This window comes from Neomonachus schauinslandi, chromosome 14 (assembly GCF_002201575.2).
Source record: "Neomonachus schauinslandi chromosome 14, ASM220157v2, whole genome shotgun sequence".
Lineage (NCBI taxonomy): Eukaryota > Metazoa > Chordata > Mammalia > Carnivora > Phocidae > Neomonachus > Neomonachus schauinslandi.
This window is the reverse complement of record NC_058416.1, coordinates 86,638,044-86,661,156: the sequence shown is the minus strand read 5'-3', so window position 1 is coordinate 86,661,156 and position 23,113 is coordinate 86,638,044. Positions and strand designations below refer to the sequence as shown.

General features: G+C 45.5%; 1 protein-coding gene across 2 annotated transcripts in view; it reads right to left on the bottom strand.

The window, feature by feature from the left end:
- The window catches only part of DNAH10 (dynein axonemal heavy chain 10), a 130,706-nt gene that overhangs the window by 52,909 nt on the left and 54,684 nt on the right, over nucleotides 1–23,113 (bottom strand). For both annotated transcript variants that reach the window (XM_044921325.1, XM_021698501.2), the window contains 14 exons: nucleotides 22,509–22,631; nucleotides 20,183–20,416; nucleotides 17,917–18,140; nucleotides 14,518–14,787; nucleotides 14,236–14,419; nucleotides 12,722–12,856; nucleotides 11,951–12,103; nucleotides 9,875–10,063; nucleotides 7,949–8,095; nucleotides 7,222–7,413; nucleotides 5,609–5,727; nucleotides 2,914–3,072; nucleotides 1,627–1,762; nucleotides 359–481 (listed from right to left, as the gene is read on the bottom strand). In XM_044921325.1, the coding sequence (XP_044777260.1) occupies nucleotides 359–481; nucleotides 1,627–1,762; nucleotides 2,914–3,072; nucleotides 5,609–5,727; nucleotides 7,222–7,413; nucleotides 7,949–8,095; nucleotides 9,875–10,063; nucleotides 11,951–12,103; nucleotides 12,722–12,856; nucleotides 14,236–14,419; nucleotides 14,518–14,787; nucleotides 17,917–18,140; nucleotides 20,183–20,416; nucleotides 22,509–22,631 (2,388 nt within the window). The remainder of the gene's footprint in view (nucleotides 1–358; nucleotides 482–1,626; nucleotides 1,763–2,913; nucleotides 3,073–5,608; nucleotides 5,728–7,221; nucleotides 7,414–7,948; nucleotides 8,096–9,874; nucleotides 10,064–11,950; nucleotides 12,104–12,721; nucleotides 12,857–14,235; nucleotides 14,420–14,517; nucleotides 14,788–17,916; nucleotides 18,141–20,182; nucleotides 20,417–22,508; nucleotides 22,632–23,113) is intronic.

Here is a 23,113-nt window from a genome sequence, read left to right as displayed (position 1 = left end):
ATTGACCTACAGTGGCTGCTTTCAGGCCACAATGGCATAGTTCAGTAGTTGCAAAAGAAACCATATGGCCCACAGACCTTAAAATATTTACTCTCTATCCCTTTACAGAAAAAATTGTCAGCCCCTGATCTATTATCAAAATCATTACCTATCCCATCAGTTATGGAATTATCTGGAAATCTCCTAAGTGTATCTTCCATGTTTTCATCCAATTTATTAATAACACTAAGTGCTTAAGATCATAAACAGATCAAGGTCAAGGTCATGGCTTTAACTACAAACATCCCTCTGGATTATGTTTATCCAACTAACCACTAGTACTAATAACTTTTAAGTTCATTTTAGAAATAATTTCCACCTTGTTTTGTATTTCATTAACCCATTTTTTCCAGAATGGTTGATATTTCAAGTTTTTAGGATCCACATAAACCATTCCACATCGAGACACAGTTGCAGGAGAGGCATACTGTAAATCTCCAACCTGGAGAAATAAAGAAAACCAGTCATGTCTACAGCTATAAACAACTAGACTGCATGCTTAAAAGCCTTTGCTTTATGTAAAGTTTTTTCAACTGCATAAAACCCATGTCATACCCAGATTAACACAGCTTTCATGAGGCTTCTAACTGAACACTTAAGTTTATCATGGGAAGATTATACATTCTGATGTAGCACCTTTTTAAGTTTTCTTTAACTATAAATTAACGTGAAAATTAATATACTTTAGACTACCTGACAAAAATAGAAAACTATAGAGGAGAAAATAAGTTATCCAAAATCCCAACACCAAGAAACAAACATTGTTTTGGATTATTTTTCTCTCAGTCTTTTTTCTTCACTTTTTGAAAACATAGTTGAGATTGGGTAGTATAAAACTTAATATGTATGCACCTAAACTATAAATATAACACACTTATCTCTCTATGAAAAAACACAGTTCAGTCAACCAATAAGAATGATATGCACAAATATTCATGCATCAACAAATTTTGCAGGCCAAGTTAAAAACAGCATTGACATTAAGCCAAAGTGAAAGCAAGTCTCAGGGCCACCACTGTGAAACAGGTTCAAAAGATATGATAGAAAGTTTGAAAATTTCAAACAAATGAAGAAAAGTTAAAGGCAAATAGTGTGAGAGAAAAAAGAAGGCAACTACAAACTCCAGATTAAAAAAAAAGACTCTAAAAGAAAGTAAACATAATAACAGTATACTAGTTGGCTCTACAGTAAATATCTCCATATACATAATAATGCAAATACTGTTTACTGATTTAACTGATTTAGCAATATAGTATTCTGAGGAGGGGAGTAAGCTAGTGGCATAAGAGATGAACTCTCACTTTCATAGCAGTCATAGCATAGCCTGGAAGGAAGAACAGCACGCTAAGTGTGTTATTTACTGAAACTAGGATAATGATCAGAAGTAATGCAAGAGTGAAAAGTAGTTACTTCTGGGATTCAATAAAGAGGGATAAGAGGAGTAGGGGGAGTACTGAGTTGTACTCATCATAAAAACTCTTCTGCATTGTTTGGGTTTTCTTTAGTCATCTATATTTACTACCAATTTAATGAACATTTAAATTTTTAATTAAAAGACATTAAAAATTATTTTTCATCACTACTTGCCTCAAAGAGCAGAGCACAGTGTGCTTGAAGCCGAATGCGCTCACCATTGGCCAACGTCAACAGCTTGTTGTCATCCATCACAGAATTCATGTTTTCCACCCACAGAGCATCTACATCACCATCAAATAAAATATACCTGTAGCAAAGAAAAGTAAGCCAAGCTTTGGAAGAGGCATACTGTAAATCTCCAACCTGGAGAAATAAAGAAAACCAGTCATGTCTACAGCTATAAACAACTAGACTGCATGTTTAAAAGCCTTTGCTTTATGTAAAGTTCATGAACCTCCCCATTCATGCTGATGTCTTTTTCCTGGAGTTTTGTCCCAGGACCTGTGACAGAGCACCCAACTTGGTCCAGAGCTTTGACGCATAAAATCAAATGGAAAAACAACAACAACAACATAAAAATTGAGTCCAGTCCCCTGTGTGGCTTGTTCAGTTGAGCGTCCAACTTTTGGTTTCTGCTCAGGTCATGATCTCATGGGTCATGGGCTCAGGTCCCACTTCGGGCTCGGTGCTCAGCAGGGACTATGCTTGGAGATTCTCTCCCTCTGCCCCTCCACTCGTGCACTCTCTTTCCCTCAAATAAATAATCTTACAAAAACTGTTTGAGTCAGTCAGCAACATTGAATTGAGAAATTAAGAATTAAGAAACTTCACACAAAAATCTGGATGTCTTGCTTCTCTTGCAGACTGGAGGGCTGACAACACAGACCTGCATTCTGGCATAGGAACAATCTGCAGAAGCTCAGTAGCAGCTGTCCATGGAGACAGACAGTACCACGATCTCATTTTTTTCTTGAAACTGAGACTGAATAGCAATGGCTATTTATCACTGGTTTTTACACCAAGTTTTCTCATGGTAAGGTTAAGAGAAAAGGGAAATATTTTATATACCCATGTGCAATGGGTTGAATGGTGGCCCCCAAAAGATATGTCCATCCAGAACTTGTGATGAGACCTTTTTTGGGGGGAAAGGGGGGTCTTTGCTGATGTAATTAAAGATCTCAAGATGACAGCATCTTAGATTATCCAGGTGGGGCCTTCTCCAATGACAAGTACCCTTACAGAGGGGAGAGTATCCTCACAGTCAAGGAGACAGAGATAACACATAGAGAACTAAGATCCCACCCAGTACTTTGTGAACAGGGCCCTCAACATCTGACTCTAAGTCTGTGGGCATCCATGCATGAAACTGCAATACCGTACATTGTCTTTTTTACCCATAACATTTAGATAATTAACATGAACTAACCCAGGCTCTCTCCTACTCACAAAGGTACTCACTTTCGCTCCTTCTTATCTGTTGGCCTGTTGATCTCCCTGAAGATGTTTGACAGCACCCCATCTGTCCAGTCTCGGGTAGTGGGGTCCAGGATGCCATAGAGCTCTATGACACTCATGGCTTTGGGATTCAGGATGTACAACTTTGTCATCAGCCCAAGCCTAAATCAAAGGAGCGGCTTCAGCTGTGGTCCAGGTGGCCTAAACGCATTAGGAAAACAGTCTGGGCCACCTGTGTGGGGATTTGATGTTTTAGATCCAATCCAGAATTAAAATGCAATCCACACATCTGAAACTAATGATGTACTATTATATGTTGGCTAATCGAATTTAAATAAAATAAAACACAACACAACCCACACAAACTCTCCGCTGGGCTTCCCACTTACTGTTAATGGCTTACACTAAATGCAAGGGAACCATGTTTCACCGAAAATGTGGCCCCAACACAAGTAAGGTCTGAACTAAAAACACAGCTTTGCCTTTTGAGGGCATCGAGAAGCTAAGTTATATGTTCATGCCTATGACAATTTATGTAAATATTTCTTAATTAGCTTATAGGAGATAATAGTCATCCAGGACAACATAACACACCCTTGGACTACTAATGTTCAATCCCTCATATTTACAGGATATCTGCTCTGTGTTGCTGACTTTATAAATCGTATAGACAGGGCATTTGCCACCATAATGTCTATAAATTCCTGTAACATTATGGGATTAATTCATCTACAGAAAACCAGACTTCACACAAACAGTAGTTCATAATTAACTAAATAAGTAAATAAAAATAATGGTGACATGTAAATACACACATGTAAATGAAGTTCTATCAATTACCTATGATTAATTAATTAAAGAATAAAAGGCAGGGGTACCTGGATGGCTCAGGTCATGATCTCAGGGTTAAGCATCTGCCTTTGGCTCAGGTCATGATCTCAGGGTCCTGGGATCGAGCCCACATCAGGCTCCCTGCTCAGCAGGGAGCCTGCTTCTCCCTCTGCCTCTGTCTCTCATGAATAAGTAAAATATTAAAAAAAAGAATATAAAGGGCGCCTGGGTGGCTCAGTTGGTTGAGCGACTGCCTTCAGCTCAGGTCATGATCCCACAGTCCTGGGATCGAGTCCCGCATCGGGCTCCCTGCTCAGCGGGAGCCTGCTTCTCCCTCTCCCACTCCCCCTGCTTGTGTTCCCTCTCTCGCTGTGTCTCTGTCAAATAAATAAATAAAATCTTTAAAAAAAAAAAAAGAATATAAGGCAGGATGGCTATGGCACACCCATTTAAAATCAGTAAGCCACTGTCCATTGGTTTTCTCATAAGAAACGTAAGAAGAAATAAGAAAAAAAAAAAATGACACTCATTAGCTTTACAGACTATCTAGAAATGTTAGTCACAAAGATTATAAGGCTTGATTTAGATTTTTGCTCGAATATTAGCATGAAGTCTTTCTGGAAGCTAGTTCTTGCTTAAGAGAAAAGTGAGTAGTCAGAAGAACCAACTCAGTATAAGGATAGGCACTACATTCACTACAGGTCTTCAGAATATTCTGTATTAGGAGTGTGAGGTCCCTTTCCCTTGGAGCAGCAATGCTCCCACTGGGCTGGCGATAATAAGGCCTTTGGAGAGAGGACACTCTGTTTTTGGCCACTCTGATACCATAATAGTATTGCATAATGGTGAGTGTCCTGATTTACTTGGAAGGAGCAACCTGAACACCAAGAAAATACAACTTAAGTTAATTTTCAAAATATCCTTATAAGGGGCGCCTGGGTGGCTCAGTTGGTTAAGCGACTGCCTTTGGCTCGGGTCATGATCCTGGAGTCCCGGGATCGAGTCCCGCATCGGGCTCCCTGCTCGGCAGGGAGTCTGCTTCTCCCTCTGACCCTCCTCCCTCTCATGCTCTCTGTATCTCATTCTCTCTGTCTCAAATAAATAAATAAAATCTTAAAAAAAAAAAAAATATCCTTATAAGGCTGATTGTGAAACACTCCTCTCACAGATAAACCCAGTCATAGTCTGATGCACGAAAGGGTCACTGTTTTGCCTTCTAAACTAGCAAATCAGCAATGAAACAAGTAGAGACGCTCTGAGTCTAACATGGTGTTTAGGACACTGATGTGTTCAGATTTCAGTACTCAGGACTGAATATTGACCCTGTGTAATGGGTCCGCCCCTTCTCTCTTTTTGTATTGTATGCAATTCTGAAGATGATTGGGTCATGAAAATAATTGGTGGCCATACGTCCAATGCATTAAAAATGTTTTGTGTTCCTTTCTAACTGGATTACACCTGGATTAAAAATGTCTTCTTTTGGTAGCTGTATGTAGTTTCAAACATGAATGAACTTTTTGCTTTCGTAATTTTAAAAAAATGCAGTGTTTGGAGCACCTGGGTGGCTCAGTCAGTTAAGCATCTGACTTGATTTCAGCTCAGGTCATGATCTCAGAGTCGTGAGATCGAGCCCCACATCAGGGTCCACGCTCAGCACGAGTCTGCTTGAGATTCCGTCCCCCCCTCCCTCAACTCTCTAAATACATTAAATAAATAAATAAATAAAAATTTTTTCAAAAGGCAGTATTTTACGACAAATTTTACCTCCCAGGAATTGAGAAAGCAAAGTGGGGTTAGGTGATACCACCACCATCCTGACCGGGACACCACCCTGGCAACCAGGCCCTCCCCTCGGGGTCATACTCACTTGGTCTGGGCCTGACACAGAGCATTAATGACCACGGACTTGCCCCCTCCGGTGGGCCCCACCACCATGGTCGTGTGGCGGGTTAACATGGTCTCGAACATCTGAACCACTTTATCCACCTGTGGGGCAACCATTGGCAGGAGTAAACACATCTTTTTTTTTTTAAACAGCTTTGTTGAGTTATAAATCACATACCACACAATTCACCCATTTAAGTGTGCAGTTCATTGGGTCTTAGTATGTGCAGCATTACCACATTCAATTTTAGAACATTTTCATCACCCCCAAAACTGCATTCATTCATCCCCACCCCCCAGCTGCTGGCACCGCTCGCACGGTATAGGCAGGCCTTCATGTCTGGCTACTCTCACTTCGCATGTTCTCACGGTCCATCCACATTGTGGCGTGGGTCAGGACTGACTTCTTCTTTGTGGCTGGGTACTATTCCACTGTGTGGATAGATTGCATCCACAATAAACTTATCCACAGCAGATAGGTTTATTCATCCATGGGTGAACATCTGCATTGTTTCTATTTCTGGGCTCTTACGAATAATGGTGCTACGAACATTTGTGTGAAAGTTCTTACGTGGACCTATGTTTTCATTTCCCCTGGGTAGGTACACAGGAGTGGGATTCCGGGGCATATGGTAACTCTACGGTTAACGTCTGGGGACTCTGCTAGACTATTTTTCCATAGCTGCTACGCCATTTCACATTTCCTTCCTAAACAACCACATCCAGAAGAAAACGTCAGGGTCAGGAAAGGTGCAGAGAGCTCTCTCATCTGTGGCTGGTACCTGCTGCAGCAGCCCGAGGCCTCTGGGGAGCCTGACGCCCTGAGACAGCCTGACCAGAGGCGGCCACTCTGGTCCTGCAGCCTTAGGCATTTACACCCTCAGCAGAACACTCCGGCAATAATTTATGGCTTACTGACAACATATACAACCTTACAGACTTCAGACGATCAAAATCTTATCAGTAACATCTAATTTAATTTTTCTTGTAAGTGTGACTCTGGAAAAAAAAAAGTTTGGGGTGGGGAGAGAACACGAGATGGTGGGACCCCAAAACGAAATACTTATCACATTATACCAAAAACACCTGGAGGGTGGTAGGTACATACCGTGGAATAGGACTCAGCCTCAAAAAGAAAGGTGATTCTGATACCTGCCACACTATGGATGAGCCATGAGAACATGCTGAGTGAAATAAGCCAGTCACGAAAGGATGCATGCCGCAAGATGCCACTTACACGAGGTCCCCAGAGGAGTCAGATTCATGGAGACAGAAAGGGTGGGTGCCAGGGACTAGGGAGGGGGATGCGGAGTTGTTGATTAATGGGGACAGAGTATCAGTTTTGCAGGATGTAGAAGTTGTGGAGATCTGTTTCACAGCAATATGAATATACTTAACACTGCTAAACTGTATGAAAAATGGGTAAGATGGAAATTTTCGTTATGGGTACTTCACCACAATAAAAAAAAAGAGAGAGAGAGAGAGAGAGAGAAATGCTTAAGATGGTAAATGTTAGGTGTGTTTTACCACATCTAATTTTTTTCAAATGGAAAGGACCCAGACGCCGCCTGTGGACTCATTTGCACACCATCTTACCTGGACAGGTAGGACAATGTAGCCACTCTCCTCCAGCACCCGCTCCACGGCATCGTTAAAATCGGGGTAGCGGACGCGCGGGCAGTCTAGTCCAGGAAACAGGTCAGAAATCAAACCAAGGAAAAGAGGGACGTCCTCAAATACGAACTTGGGCAGATTCATGTCTCGAAGGGCCCTCATCAGCACCACATCCTGGATGGAACGGAAGAGACGTCTTCAAAGATATTTCCGAAAGACCCAGGGACTAGTCTAGAAATCCACTTATGAAATATAAAATGAAATTGTATATAAAATATAAGACCTACAGCACTACAAGTGTAGTCGCTGGAGAAACATGGGAGCCTGCTGCCCACAAAACAGCAATGGCTGATGTCTGCTTTAGAGGAAGTCTCATGCTTTTATTGCAAAGCAGGAAAAATACCGCAAACTTAGGCTCATGTCTTCCTGAGAACGGGGTTTGTCCCCACCCCTCCACCCCACCTTCCTGCAGACACTTTGGTGCTGTGAAGACCTTCAACTTGGCCTATGATAATTAGTCAAATTAGAAAAAATAATAATAATAAATTATAAGAGACTCAATTAAGGCCAGCAACCAAATGAAGTGACAGCAAAGACTAAAACTTCCCAGTGGGGACCATACTGTAGCCCATCTTCTCACCCCAGTGTTTGTTCGGTGCGGGAGAACTGGAGGAAGCCCCGGAGGACGCCCGCATGCATGGCCCCCTACCTCTCTAAGGTCAGAAGAGCCTCTCTTCAGCTCTCCAGCCATTACCAACACGGACTTCAGGGCTCTCAGTCCAAAATCATAGTGATGTTGCTTGGAGAGTTGCTCCCGGGCCAGCTTATAAAGGACGGTCATCTTTTTGGCCAGGGTCTTTTGTGATCAAAGACAATGAAAAGCAAAGAAAGAAAATGACCCGAAAGCAACAGGACACCATTCCACAAAGAAAATGGACATAAAGGTGTTCAGGTGGAGCACTGCCTCCTAGAGCAATACCTTAGGGTGGGGCCTTCGTTTTCAAGGATGACAAATTAGGCACTAATTTCAGAGAATGCAGGTCTTACCAAACTTTGAGGACTGTCTTTGAAAGCTGAGGAAGATCTTCACTGGCTTAAAGAATAGAACCCGGTCAACTTTTTAAATCCTAGCAATCACACTCTGAAGATATGCTTCCTGTTTATTTGGACCTGAACATATTATTAAATCTCCTGGGGGTGCCTGGGTGGCTCAGTCGGTTAAGCATCTGCCATCAGCTCAGGTCATGATCCTGGGGTCCTGGGACTGAGCCCCGCATCGGGCTCCCTGCTCAGTAGGGAGTCTGCTTCTCCCTTTCCCTCTGTCCCTCCCCTCAACTCCTGCTCATGCATGCTCTCTCTCTTGCTCTCGGTCTCTCTCAAATAAATAAATAAAATCTTTTTTATAAAAAAAAAAAAAGCTTCTCCTGTAACTCATTTTTCAAGACGAATCAGCCACTCATAGACTACTGATGTAGCCACTGATGCAGATGACTACCTCAAGTATTCAAAGCCTGCTGCTCCCTAAGGATGGCGTGGGGACTAAGAACCAGAGATCCCAACACTCCTGTTCAAAATCCGGACAACATGCGAGCAGTAAGAGCCTTTTTAAAAAAAATTACACAAAAGAAACCTCACAACCCTTTGTGTTGAAAGTATTTGCTATTTTGCACATTTTCCAGAAGCTTCTGGGAAAATACAGGTGCATACTTTTTTATACATATTTTCTAAGATGATAAAGGAGATTGTGTGCATGTGTGTTTGTGTGTGTCTGCGTGTTTTAAATGCCACCTATTCTCACGGCATGAGGCTAAGTGAAAGAAGCCCATCAAAGAGGGTTACATACGTATGATTCCATGCACAGAACATTCTCGAAGTGACCGACTGTCACGACAAAGAATGACAGGTGGGTTGCCAGGAGTCAGCGCGGGCGGAGGGTGTGTTACCAGGGGATGACAGGAGGGGCTTTCTTTGTGGTGATGGCCCAGCTCTGGATCGGGAGTGTGGAGCTGGTTATGCCACACACGCGACAAAATGTTCTAGAACTCTACATACATACCAGAGAGAGAGAGAGAGAGAGGATGTAAAGCCTGATGGAATCCGGGTAAAGGCTATACCTGAGCTAACAGCACTGTGCCCTCGTCACTTCCCTGGTTTTGACAACCTGCCTTAGGGGGTACAAGATGTCCTCACTGGGGGAGGGCCACGTGGAACTCTGCACTATTTTTGCCACTTTTTTTTTTTTTTAAGATTTTATTTATTTATTTGACAGAGAGAGACACAGCGAGAGAGGGAACACAAGCAGGGGGAGTGGGAGAGGGAGAAGCAGGCTCCCCGCAGAGCAGGGAGCCCGATGCGGGACTTGATCCCAGGACTCTGGGATCATGACCTGAGCCGAAGGCAGACGCTTAACGACTGAGCCATCCAGGCTCCCCTATTTTTGCCACTTCTTGTGAGTCAAATTACTCAAAAATAAGACTTACAATTTTAAAGAGAGACCAGGAGGAGGAGAGAGGCAAAGCAAAAAAAAAAAAAACGAACAAACTAAGCCACACAGAATGCAAACTTCCCAAGTGCCCCGTCTGAGAGTGGAGCCAGGCTCCTGGGATGGCCGGGCCGGGCGCTAACCAGGCCGCACCTTGGCCCAGAGGAAGCCCTCCGAGAAGAGCATGATCTCGCAGATCTGCTGCAGGTCAGGCGCGATCACCACCACGGGCCTGAAGAGGGCCTTCACTGACTCCGGCAGCTCCGTGCGGCCCGCGTAGCCGGGGTTCATGGTGATGAAGATGCCCATTCTTGAGTCCAGGGAGATCTCCTGCCCTTCAAACTGGAGGATGACAGGAAAGGAAGACGGTTACAAGGCCAGCAGGCCCACCACCGGGGAAAGGGGGCTGGGAGAGCCACGGGACCGTCTGTCTTCACAGGTATAAGGCAGAGGCCACCCTTTGACTCCCTTCCGTTTCCAGGCATTAAACACGGAGTCCTCGTGCTTATGACCTGAGTGTTCTAGGCGGCAAGCCTTGACCTCCCCCCAACCCTGATCCGAATCCAGGCTCTGCACACTTGAGAAGTGGCTGAAGCTGGGAAGGAGTGCAGTCTGGGGATGCCCCAGATGCCCCTATACTTTGAGTTTCTTTAGCCTCCGGTCCAGTTTCACCTGTTTCAACTTTTTCTCTAAGATTTTACTATTTTATTTCTTTCACTGGTCCACCACATAGACAAAGACAGAAAACTGTGTTTTTATGAAGCACAGATTGCCTCGGGAGCTAATGCGGCCCCGAGGAAGGAAGCCACTGTCTTGTCTCCCAAGCCCACGCTGAGACCGCCCTCACCCAATCCCTGATATCCATGTGGGGCCCAGATTGCCTTCTGGACAGACAGGCTTGCTCTTTAAAAAACAGCTTCTAGGGATGCCTGGGTGGCTCAGTCGGTTAAGCATCTGCCTTCAGCTCAGGTCATGATCCCAGGGTTCTGGGATCGAGCCCCACATTGGGCTCCTTGCTCAGCAGGGAGCCCGCTTCTCCTTCTGCCTCTGACTCCCTCTGCTTGCTCTCTGACAAATAAATAAAATCTTAAAAAAAAAAAAAAACACACAGGTTCTACAAACCTGAATGCACTTCAGGTTCAATTTCCCTCCCTCAGAAGCAGTAAGCTTGGCCCTAAAATATTTCAGAAGAACCAATTAAAAGAAAATGCATCCAAAGCCTTTATGGGAATCCTGAAAATGTTTAACAGGATCAAGTTTACATAATCTCTTGACAGTGAGCCTCACTGAGATCTGGGAGAAAAGCAGGCGGGATGCCAGGGCCACAGAAGTACCCACAAGTGAATCCTCACCAGCCCAAGCCAAATTTGTGCCCTGAACTTCTTGATGAGGCTCTGTAGGACCCTGGACGATATATAGGAGTTTTCAGGCACAAAGGAAGGAAGGACAATTTCAGGCAGACAGGAACACGTTTGGTGTGACAGAGCCTGGTGTGTCTGCAGGGCGAGTGGCATGTGGATGACAGAATGCTGGGAACACGGTCACAGGGGGAACAGCGGAGCACATTAGGATCCCAGGGGGCCCGGTGCAGGGATGTGGCCCAGCCACTCTGGTCCCTTTGGTCAGAGAACCCACTTCTGGGCTATCTAAGTTATGTAATAAGATCATGTTTTCCAAATTCTGATCCAGCCTCATCAGCTATAACTTAATACAGACTTACCAACTCAGGTCTACAAATGCATCCTTGGATGGGCAGAGATCGGTGGATGCTCAAAAATTTTTCAAATCTGCCTTTTTGTTTTGATAACAAACAACCTTAAAAATCCTCTAACTTGACGAGGTAGGAAGGCAAAATTTTGTGTTTGTGTGATAACATCTATTGAAAGACATTTTGATCAGACCATTAATCTTGAAGACTGCTTTTTTCTCAAACTTGGGAAATGACCAAGAATATATTTTTTTTCTTTAATGGGGGCTCTGTCCACCACTTACTTGAGAACACTGCCTTACCCATCGGTAGCTACTACTACTTCTACTACTGGAATTCGTTCGAAGTTCTAGAATATTGCAGTTCCTAATTCTCAAAGAGGCTGATAATTTGGGGGAAACCCAACCATCTCAATTTGAAAGCAAAAATCTGTCAAATCTTCATCTGATGTTTCTAAAGTCACGTGGCAAAGCTTCCACCCCGGAGAATGTGATCGGGTCAGGCTGCACGCTCGCGCCCACCTGGAACGTGGTTAGCTGATGGATCAGAGCATTTCGGATCGTCTGAATCTGAGAGGAGATGACTGACAGCACAGAGGCATCGATTCGATTAAACTCATCAAAGCAGCCCCAAGCCCCGCACTGGGCGAGGCCAGAGAAAATCTTCCCAATGGCCTAGCATAAAAGAAATAAAAAGCACAAGGGCAATTTTTACCTTTAAAATCGCATGCGATACATTTACAGATAGATTCCCTAAATTAAAAGAGTGAACATCAGGTTGGTAGAGGCAGTGGGCCAACCGCCCCACTAATGGATCTTTCTGGCAAGACTTCCAGGACCCTCCTGGGCCAGCTCTCCTATTCACAGGAGTTTCAGATTAAGGGTTTTCATGGAAAACTCCAGAGTCCTGGCTTCTCTTGAAATACGGGAAAATCTAGCAGCCGGGGCTCCATTTTCGCCAAGTGGTAGCGATTAACCGCAGCTAGAGAGTGGCGCCCCCTGGGGCCGCAGCAGTGCCCTCCAGCCGGCCGCGGCCCTCGCCTGGCTCCTCACCTCCCTCCCTGTCTCCCTGTGCTGCGGTCCTCATTTACATTACCTACGCAGCTCTGGTGGCATTTCAGTTTACAACGTTTGCTCTGCATGCTGCTAACAAGCAGACACGTATAAGCTCTGAGACTGAGGGTCAAAGATTTTTTTCTGCTCCATTCTTCCAGCTGTCGCCCTGTCTTTTCATGGAGGAGTGTGGGGTGCAATGCCTTCCTCCCACGTCCCGCGTTCAGCTCTCCACCGTACCTTGTAATCCATGCCTTCTCCGCAGTTGGTCACGACACAGAGCAAGCCCAGGGCTTTGGCCAGATCCTTGGTGGTCTCGGTCTTGCCAGTACCTGCTGGGCCAGCAGGGGCCCCTCCCAGATACATGGACAGGGCCTGTTGATGAGCCAAATGCAAAACCTATGTTGTCTGATTCACACAAGGAAACAGGTGCTGCTTCCCGAAGCACTGTGACAACATATGTGTAGAATACACGTAGCAATGGACACGCTCACACCTGTCCTGATAGTCACTATCTTTTACATTTCTTTTCTGTTTTTCCATTGACCTCTGCTGGCCGCCCCCACGCCATGATGTAGGGACCAGTGAATAAGCGACATGCTGGAACGGGTGCCTCCTCCGAGGACGAGGCCCTAGCAGTTCCCAGAGCTGAGGCGAGACTCGAGCACACAGGTGCATCTGTGCCGTAAAGGATGAGCCCAAGGAAAGGTCTGGCCCTGTGTCTCCAAATTCTAGGAGTTGACCTCAGAGCCCGTGGAATGCCCTGAGAACTGTGACTCTGGGCCGCATGGTATCAGCCTGACCTCTGGAGAAGCTGGAAACTCAAGTCAGCCATGCAAGCAATCGGCCATTGCTACACGACCAGTCCCCAGCTGAAAGCCTAGACACCACGTACGAGCTTCCCCACGTGGCGACACTCGCTGCCCGTGGCCACGCGGAGCTGCTGTGAGAGCGAATGCTGTCCGCACGCCGACTCTGCCAGACGCAAGTGCAGCTCCCAGCCCCAGCCGTCTCCTGCTGCGGGGTTTGACCTGCACCCTCTGGCTATACTAAACCACAACCAGGACTGCGATGGCCTTTCTGAGTTCTGTGAGCCCTTTCAGCAAATTATTAAACCTGAGGGTGATTTTAGGGGCCGCCTGAACCGGCAACAGCCCAATCCCAAAAAGTGGCAAGAAGGTCCTGTTCCGAGTTCAAACTCGTTTACAGATTTTGAACAATGATGTCCCTTGCTGCCAGCATTGGTTTCCTGGGGCTGCCCTAGCAAATTACCACCACGTTGGGGGCGGGGGGGGGGGGGGGGCTCCCAAAAACAAAAAAAAATTTTTTGTTCACAGCACTGGGGGCCAGGAGTCTGAAATCGGGGTATTGGCAGGGCCGCACTCCCTCCAAAGCTCCTAGGGGGTTCTTTGCTCTGGTGGCTGCAAGCATTCCTTGGCTTGTGGCCACCTCACTCTAATCCCTGCCTCTGTCTTAACATCACCTTTCCTGTCTCTCTGCGTCCTCTCCTCTTTTCACGAGGACACCAGTCATCGGATCTAGGGCCCTAATCCAGGATGTTCCCAATCCTTCCCTAGTTAAACAAAGACCCTATTTCCAAAGAAGGTCACATCGTGAGGTTCCAAGTGGACATGAATTGGGAGGGAGGAACACTGGTCAACCCAGTATGGTGTCTGCAGTCGCCCTAATCACACTTCGAGAACAACCCATAGCCACAGGCAGCTGGTAACCTCGTAGTCCGGGCGGCCGATCACCTGAGTGAGAGTCAGGTAAATCCGGTCGGTGAGCGGCGTGATGACCAACCTCCCGTTCAGACCCATGAACTCATAGCCGTAGCTGAAGGTGCCCGTGCACTGACGAATGTTCAGCTCGTCGGGTTCCCGGTCCCAGTAGAACCGCAGCTGACTTTCCCATTCGAACTCCCGGGCCTCGAGAATGCTGGAAGGGGAGAGGAGGGAGAGGAGGTCGGAGAAACAGCGAGGCCAAGCCCGGTGGAGGATGCACTGTGACGTGCCGGGGCCCCCGGAGGTCCCTACCTGCCTCTTATGAAAGAATCAACTATATCTCTGGCATGCACGTCGATGATGAGGACCGTGTTCAATTTCTTTCTGTCGTTTTTGCTCAAGGGCATGGTGATCCGAGTGACCAACTCATCAATCTGCTGGTGCATTTTCTTGCCATAGTCCTTCATGGCCTGCTTCTCCCCTTCCTGTACTTTGTGGAAGACATCCTCCACCTCCCAGGTCCACCACACCTGGCAGGCGGCCAGCACCACCATCCCTTGGTACAGGAGCATCCAGTTGACCCTAAAGGAAAATGCACACCTGTTCGAGATCTTTTTCCAGGGACTGGCACCAGATAACAGTCCCCGTAAGAATGTAATTTCTTTGATCTGGAACTGAGGAGGCAAAGTGAGGGCTCTACGTAAGCGAATGACCATAAGTCTTCCAGCTGGATAGGAAAACACCAGACCAAGGACACGCACACACAAGAAAGTTAGAGGTGATGATGTAGAAAGATGCTAGATCCCTTTTAAAATATGCCTGGACAGGTTTGCAGAGTGACTTAATATTATGGGCATATGATAAGAATTTCTACATTTTTAAATTCCAACAAAAAATTTAATCATCTCTGACCACCTCACCCATTTGCCTAGTTAGAGCTTCCTGGATGTTACTCACTACTCTTTTCTCTCCCTTGCACACCTGACCAAAGTTATACAGATGTACAGGGAGATGGGGCTGTGGTGGTTGTTCCTCCAAAAATGGCACCAGACGATTCAGGGTACTCTGCACCTTGCTTGTCCCATTTAAGAATTCTAAGAGGTAAGCCTCTAGGTCAATGGATGTAGTCTAACCCAATCTTTATAAAAGCCGCATGATATTCCAGAGCTTGAGAGTGCTGCAGTGTACTCAAACATTACCTTACTGGTGTCTAGTTAAGCTGCTTCTAGTTCCTTCACCAACACAAATAATACTGCAATAAACATCCCTCTACACCATTTGGTGATGTCCGGAGACATTTTCAGTTGTCACAACTGGGGGTAGGGGTTTTACTGGCATCTAGCAGGTGACAGGGTCTGAGGATGGTGCTAACCATCCTACAAGGCACCAGAGTCCCCCACAGCAAAGCATTCTCCAGCCTCAGATGTCAGTAGTGTTGAGGTGGACAAACACTGCTCTGCATCTAACCTGATGAGTCGGAGCTGCTTCTAGACTTACAGAACAGAACCCCAAAAGCAAAACAACCAGGCCAAAGTATAGTGCATTCTTTGGGTAGTTTAATAGAAATGGTCAAATTACTTTTAAAGGTTGAGGCAATCCTTACCCCACCGACAATGCATAGCACTGCCCTTCTCACCACATGCTCTCCAGCACTAGGTATTATCACTCTCTTGATTTTTTTTTTTTTTTTTTGCCAATCTAAAAGGCAGGGGGAAAACAGTATCTTATTCTAAGCTAATTTGCAGATCCCCAATGACTAACAACAGCTCTCCTCTTTTCATATGTTTATTGGCTGCTTGGATTTCCTCTACAGAGATGCGAATTTCCAAAGCCAGTAAGTGCCTTGAAATATATTTAGGGCACATTTTTTTTCCAAATTGTACTTTAAAAATAATGGACCCAGAGCTGTAAGTTCCAATCCATGGAAAGTGACTGTAAATTACTAGTCTTTACCTTGATGACACACATGAATGGCAAAATAAATTAAGAATATTTAAAACAATGAAAAGATTAGGCTTTGCCATCTTGTTTTAAGGTTGTCTGGCGCCTCTAAAAACCTAAATAGTATTTATTGTTATGATCCCTACACACTAGAAAGATATAATGAAGGTGATGAGGGGCCTAGGAAGTTAGAAATCAGGAGGGGCAGAAGCAAACTTGACCAGAGAAAATAAAGTGACTCAGGGCAGAGCTAAGAGGAACATGATGGTGTTTTGCAGGATACTGGGTGCTTTCTGGGGCTGCATACCCCTGGGCTTGTCTTCTCAGTGATACCAAAACATGTCTGTTCAAACAAACCAATACATTCATTTCAACTACACACCCTTTCGGTAGAAACAACAGCTCCCACGTGAGGCGGAGGGGCATTTGGGGAGGAGAGGGGTGGCGCAGAGACTTGGGGGTGCCTTCCCTTATCCCGTCTCCCACCGACCACACCCTGTGACACACAACAATGCCCTGGCAAAGTGGTAGTTATAATGTAGCTAAAACTAATGTCGGTGTAAAATTCATCTGATCTGGGAGCATTAAGGAGACTTCAGAATACTCAGTGATCACTATTTCTGGAGGCTGGTGATTTCTGTCTGGCTCAGCTTTGTAAGAGCATCTTGCACAGTGATTAGCTCGGAGTAGGAGCCCGATAAATATTAGCTCAATCAATGAATATAACTGATAATATGCTAGAGCCACCTCCTACCAGTTCACGAGAGTTCATTGTCAAATATTCAAGAATTTTGTAGGCTGATGTTCAAACCACTTACCATTATACCACTTAGCTTTGAAATCAGCTGTGGTGGGAGTATTGACACCATGAACACTGATGAACTCTCTAAATCAAAGGGTTTTTTTTTTTTCCCCTTTTTCAGAAAGCCAGTGTACCAGCACACCACTGGACAGATCTATATATACCTGATTACCTAAGGATATAAGCCAATTCTTACAGTACCTAAAAAAATAAAGGATCCTAATCATACAAATAAAATGCTGTTCTCTAATAAAGGTACTTAACTAGATGTTTTCAGTCCATAAATCAAAAAGGCAGTGTATAAAATCGAAAGGATAGCATTCTTAAAATAATAATGGAGGTTTTATGTGTGCATAAAGGCCCTGCCGAATATATTCCTGGGAATCCCGCTTGAATCTAATGGAACTCGTTATCCAAAGATGCTTTATATACTTTGCGTTCAGGTGCATATTAAAGTCAGCTCTCCTCACAGCAAGAAGCAGGCTTAGCTCAGTGCCTAGATGCTTCTCGGGCCACAAAAGTCAAGGCATGATTGAGATTGTTAAATATTTTAGGAACGACTTCACTCCTTAACCCATACACAGATTGACCCTCCCGAACACCTGGTTTCTGTTGGGTCACCAGCTCAGTGATTGGCTCAGAATCCCTGGGGAGGGGCTTATGAAATACACAGATGGCCCACCCCCAGAGTTTCTGATGGGGCAGATTTGGGGGAGGGCCCAGGCATTTGCGTTTCTAACAAGCTCCCTGGGGCCCTAATGCTGTTGGTCCAGATGCCACCACCCTTTGAGAAGTCCTGAACTAGGTGGGCCTTTAAAGACAGACAATGCACGGGCCAACTTAACTACCGCAAGAGAAGAAAACTTCATTCGGGATGTCGCTTGATCTACTCCAAGCCCTTAGTGTTAAATCATCCACTAGGACTATTCATATGAGAAAGTGACACGCATTCCCAGTCGCGACCCTACCTGCTTCTGTCTTCACAATATCTAAAGATAGCCTCTTTGGTGATCAGCCGGTTGGTCCTCCGCATCTCGTTCAACACGGCGGTCATCCAGTCCTCCACGCGCCCCTCCGCCCGGATGATCTTGCGGAACTCCATGACCTCTCCTTCTGCTGAGATCATGGCGGACACCAGCTTCTCTCCATTCTCCCCATCGTGAAACCTCAGCAGAGCGATGTTGTCGAACATCTGCAATACAGCGGGACATCCACCCTGTGACACGGATGCTGGGTGGCGGCGCCAGGTTCTAGAGAGTATATGCGGGGAGGGAGAGGTATCTGGACAGAGGAGACACAGAACAGCCTAGTGATTCAACACCATGGGGCTGACAAGTGAGACGTGTGCTTGGATCCCCCACGGCCCAACTGGGTGACCTGGGGCAATCTGCTGCTCCTCTCTTGGCCTGGAACAGACATAATTACGACACGTCCAAGATGAGGTTGGAAGGTCAAATCAAACAACACGTGAGAAAGGCCGCCGGCACATAAAACACTTGCCTTCCATTGCCCATCATCAGCGATATTGATCAGAATGCTATTCAGAAAAATGAGTCTTTTAGGACTCAGGATATAAGACAAGGCACTCTGCCAGTCAGAGAGGAGAAGGGAAAGGCAATAGGCTTTAAAGGATAAAACCAGAGGTTTGCAAAAGGGGCTACCAGTAAATGTACTTCTAACACGCATTTTTCTATAACGGTCAAATATTTGTTTATGAAAGCGGAACAAAATATAAAACTCCCCTTTGAGAAAGGAACACATACGACCCAAGACATGAATTCTAGTGTAAGAAGGAAATCAGCATTAACTAAAGGAAAGCTGTGGAGTTCTGTACTTGATCCCACATGCTCTGTTTATTTGGAATAAAGGAATTATTCTACAACACCGATTCAAAACCACAAATGGTCCTGCCCCCAGGGGGGACACTAGGCAATGTCAGGAGACATTTTTGGTTGTCTTAACTGGAGAGCGATGCTCCTGGCTTCAAGTGGGTAGAGGCCAGGGATGCTGCTGAGTGTCCCACGACACACAGGACGGCCCCAGGCCCCTGACACACACATGTACACACACAGAGCAAAGCGTTATCTGGCCAACTACTGACACTGCCAAATCTGAGAACCCCTGGCCTAGGCTGTTGCTAGATATAGAGCTTTGACCCGCTGATCGAAGATTCATTCTGGCCGTGCTCTGGCTGTCTATCCCCAGAGACGGTATTGTCTGTTGTTTCTTGCTGGTCAATATTGGTCATGGATACGCGTATGTCCAAGTATGCAAAGCTGGAAGGACTCACAAACCAACTCGTGATTGTGGCTGCCTCCCAAAAAGGGAGGGAGAGCTGTGACAGGGAGAGGGGGCAAAGAGTGTGGCAACTTTATCTCTACAGCTTTGTTTGACAAAGAGAGAGGGAGAGAGAAGGGAGGGGGGAGAGGGAGGGAGAGAGGAAGCAAATAGGATTAACTGGAAACAAGTTGGTTACCAGTCAATTCTGGGTGATGGATAAGGTTATTTAGCCAACATCATAAGGCAGGCACTAAGTATTTTACAAATACAAGTTCATTTACTCTTAATGACAACTCCACTGAAGCAGGTAACTCTCGGGGTTATCCTTATTTACAGATAAGAAACCGATGCCCAGGGGCACATGGGTGCCTCAGTCAATTAAGCAGCTGCCTTTGGCTCAGGTCATGATCTCAGGGTCCTGGGATGGAGCCCATGCCAGGCTCTCTGCTCAGCGGGGAGTCTGCTTCTCCCTCTCTGTGCTGGCTCTCTCAAATAAATAAATAAAATCGGGAAGGGAAGGAAAGGGGAGGGGAGGGGAGGGGAGGGGAGGGGAAACCGATGCCCAGAGAGGTTAAGTAACTTGCCAAAAGTCACACAGCAAATTGTGTGGAGTCAGGATTTGAACAAGGCAATCAGTTCACATGCTGAAACCCCATCCTGCATCACCCTTTGCTTATTATATTAGTCTTTGTGTATTACTGGATTCCTTTTAGTTTCTCCAAAAAATAATGTTTTTGGACTTTACAAAAAGAACAACAAATAACAGTGGAATCTTTGTACAGTTGCAGACTGAGTGGATTTCATCAGATTTATGTTTCCGATAAAGGCCAGGCAGCATTTCCTAGCCTCGGGGCTGAGCCAACCGCGCAGAGACCTAGGATGGAACAAGCCCCGGGACAGAGCGTGGGCAGCCGCTCCCGGGGTGGGGGGGGGTGCAGGGCCGCAGGAGCCCACCTTGATCATGTGCTCCTGGACACAGAGAGGGTCGCTGTTCCCCAGGATGCTGAGCAGCTCGTCGTCAGAAATGAAGAAGAACCTCGGGAAAGCGTTTCTCTTGGAGTCTAAGTAGTCGTTTAAGCTCTTCTGGCATTTCTCGAGGCCCTCGCTGATGTGCTGCAAGTCGGCCAGGCGGTTCGGGGCCTCGCAGCATCTCTTGATCACAGGGTCCTTTAAGGTCTCACCCATGATCTGGACGAGGGCGAGAGGAGAGCCGTCGGGCCAGGGAAGCACAAAACCAACACGCACCCAAACCACAGCCTTTTGCGGGCCGAGGTGGATGTCCCTAGCACCTCCTAGCGTACTATAGACAATTTACTTATTTCTGACGTTAATGTTTTCCAGCCTCCCACTAGAAGGTCAGCTGTTGGGGTAAGCAATTTTTAATCTCTCTGACTCACTGATGTGTCCCGTGGGTCGACAACAGTGTCTGTACATGGAAGGCCCCCAGTCACCCTTTGCGGGATGAATGAACCCAGAAGCTCCACTCTGGGCCACGTGCATGTCCCGGGACGGTCCCTCCAGCACCCTTCATGGTGGCACATGGAGGGGGCAGTTAGGGAAATATCCCCAACATCCAACAGGAAACTGGGTCAATCGTTGGCTGAAAGTGATCGTTTCCATGTTTATTTATTGAAATACATGCCAAAGACATTCAGTTTTTTTAAATGATCCCATTGGTAAGAATGATCTTATTTTGCAGAGTATTTACTTATAATACTTATTTATATGTTTATACAGGAATAAACAAATTCTGGAAAGATAGATATTGACCTGTCAAAACGGTTATCTGGGGTGTGGGATTATAGGTATTTTTTTCCTTTCTTTGTTTTTTTTTGTTTCTCAATTCTTCTATAATAAATATCCATTGTGTGATTTAAGTTTAAAAAAATAGGTTATGCAAATGAATAAGGAAATATTATCAACTCTAATGGATAAAAGAGACCCAAATGTGAACCAGCCTCTCCTAACTACAGAGCGTGTAGCAACACTGAGCAGCAAGGCACCCGGCTTCAAGGGCAGGTGGCTCTGGGTTAAGACCCTCACCCCACTAATGGCTAGGGGCGGCAAAGACGGGCACAACCCTTTCCGGGAAGGACTTTAAAATGGGTGCTACTCCTTCACTGGCAATTTACTTTCCACCAGTCTCTCATAAGATATTCATCCTAAATGTGGAAAAGGCAGAAGCACAGGCCTGCAAATTACTGATGAACGCAAAGAATTCCTCTTGGAACAAGATGTCTCGTTACAACAATCAACTAAAGTAATGTCAAGCCACTCACTGGAATGTTTTATAAAGCTATCAGAATCTTCTCTCGAGTGTCAAAATACAAAATACCTTTCTCATAATATCAAAAGAAAATTAGGAGAAAATTATGCAGAATATCATTATCGTTGTGTTTTTAAACCCATGTGCACAGAAAAGACAAAAGAAATAAACAGCATACTAAAGTGGTCACATCAAGGTGACAGAACTCCGGAAGATACACTTTTTTTTCTACCTTTGTACATTTTCCAAGCTTTTTAAGCAAGTATTACTTTTATAATAAAAAATCAAGGGGCGCCTGGGTGGCTCAGTTGGTTAAGCAACTGCCTTCGGCTCAGGTCATGATCCTGGAGTCCCGGGATCGAGTCCCACCATCGGTCGCCCTGCTCAGCGGGGCGTCTGCTTCTCCCTCTGACCCTCCCCCTCTCATGCTCTCTGTCTCCCATTCTCTCTCTCAGATAAATAAATAAAATCTTTAAAAAAAAAAAATCAATATAAAAAAGTTTCAGTGCCATGTGCCAGCGGCTTGAAACCAAACACAAATTTTTACTGAACAGATGAAGGTCATAGGTAATGATTTAAAAAATTCAGAATTAGGGGCACCTGGCTGGCTCAGCTGGAAGAGCATGTGACGCTTGATCTCAGGGTCGTGAGTTTGAGCCCCATGTTGGGCATAAAGATTACTTAAAAAGTAATAAACTTAAAAAAAAAAATCAGGGGCGCCTGGGTGGCTCAGTCGTTAAGCGTCTGCCTTCGGCTCAGGTCATGATCCCAGGGTCCTGGGATCGAGTCCCACATCGGGGTCCCTGCTCAGCGGGAAGCCTGCTTCTCCCTCTCCCACTCCCCCGCTTGTGCTCCTGCTCTCGCTATCTCTCTCTCTCTGTCAAATAAATAAAATCTTTAAAAAAAAAAAAAATCAGAAGGTACTTAACAGACAAAATACGACCTGCAGAAACATAAGTAAACGTATCTCAAATCACTGTCCTTTCATGACTAAAACAGAAGCCAGTCACTTGCCCTTTTAAATATTCTGTCGATGTTGTCAAACTTCTTCGCCTCATCAGGAAGTTGTGACCTGATATCGCCACCGATAAAAATGCTTTCAAGATACATCCACTTTCTCTGAACCAACATCCAAATCTGGAAATGCACAATGTGAACATCAGCACAGATACCTTGAGGTATGGAGGGCAAACTCCCACCCTAACACAGGGCAGATGAACGTCAGCTCAGATCAGAAGTCTCCCCAGGCAAACGATAGAGTACACACACTCCCTTCCAAATATACAAGAATGATGAAGAAAGCATAGCTAAATATTTTAAGATACCAAGCCCCACACAAAAGCAAAAGCAAACTCTCCACACCAGCCCAAGGCAAGGAAGAAGCTTCTAGTTGTAAGCAGGGGTGGGGGCGTGTTACCCAGAGGGACAAAAGACAGATCATGTTTTAAAAAAAAAAAAAAAAAAAAAAAAACCCAAACAGGGGCACCTGGGTGGCTTAGTCAGTTTAGCATCCAGCTCTTGGTTTCAGCTCAGGTTGTGATCTCAGGGTCGTGAGATTGAGCCCCATGTCAGGCTCTGTGCTCAGCGGGGAGTCTGCTTGAGATTCTCTCTCTCCCCAT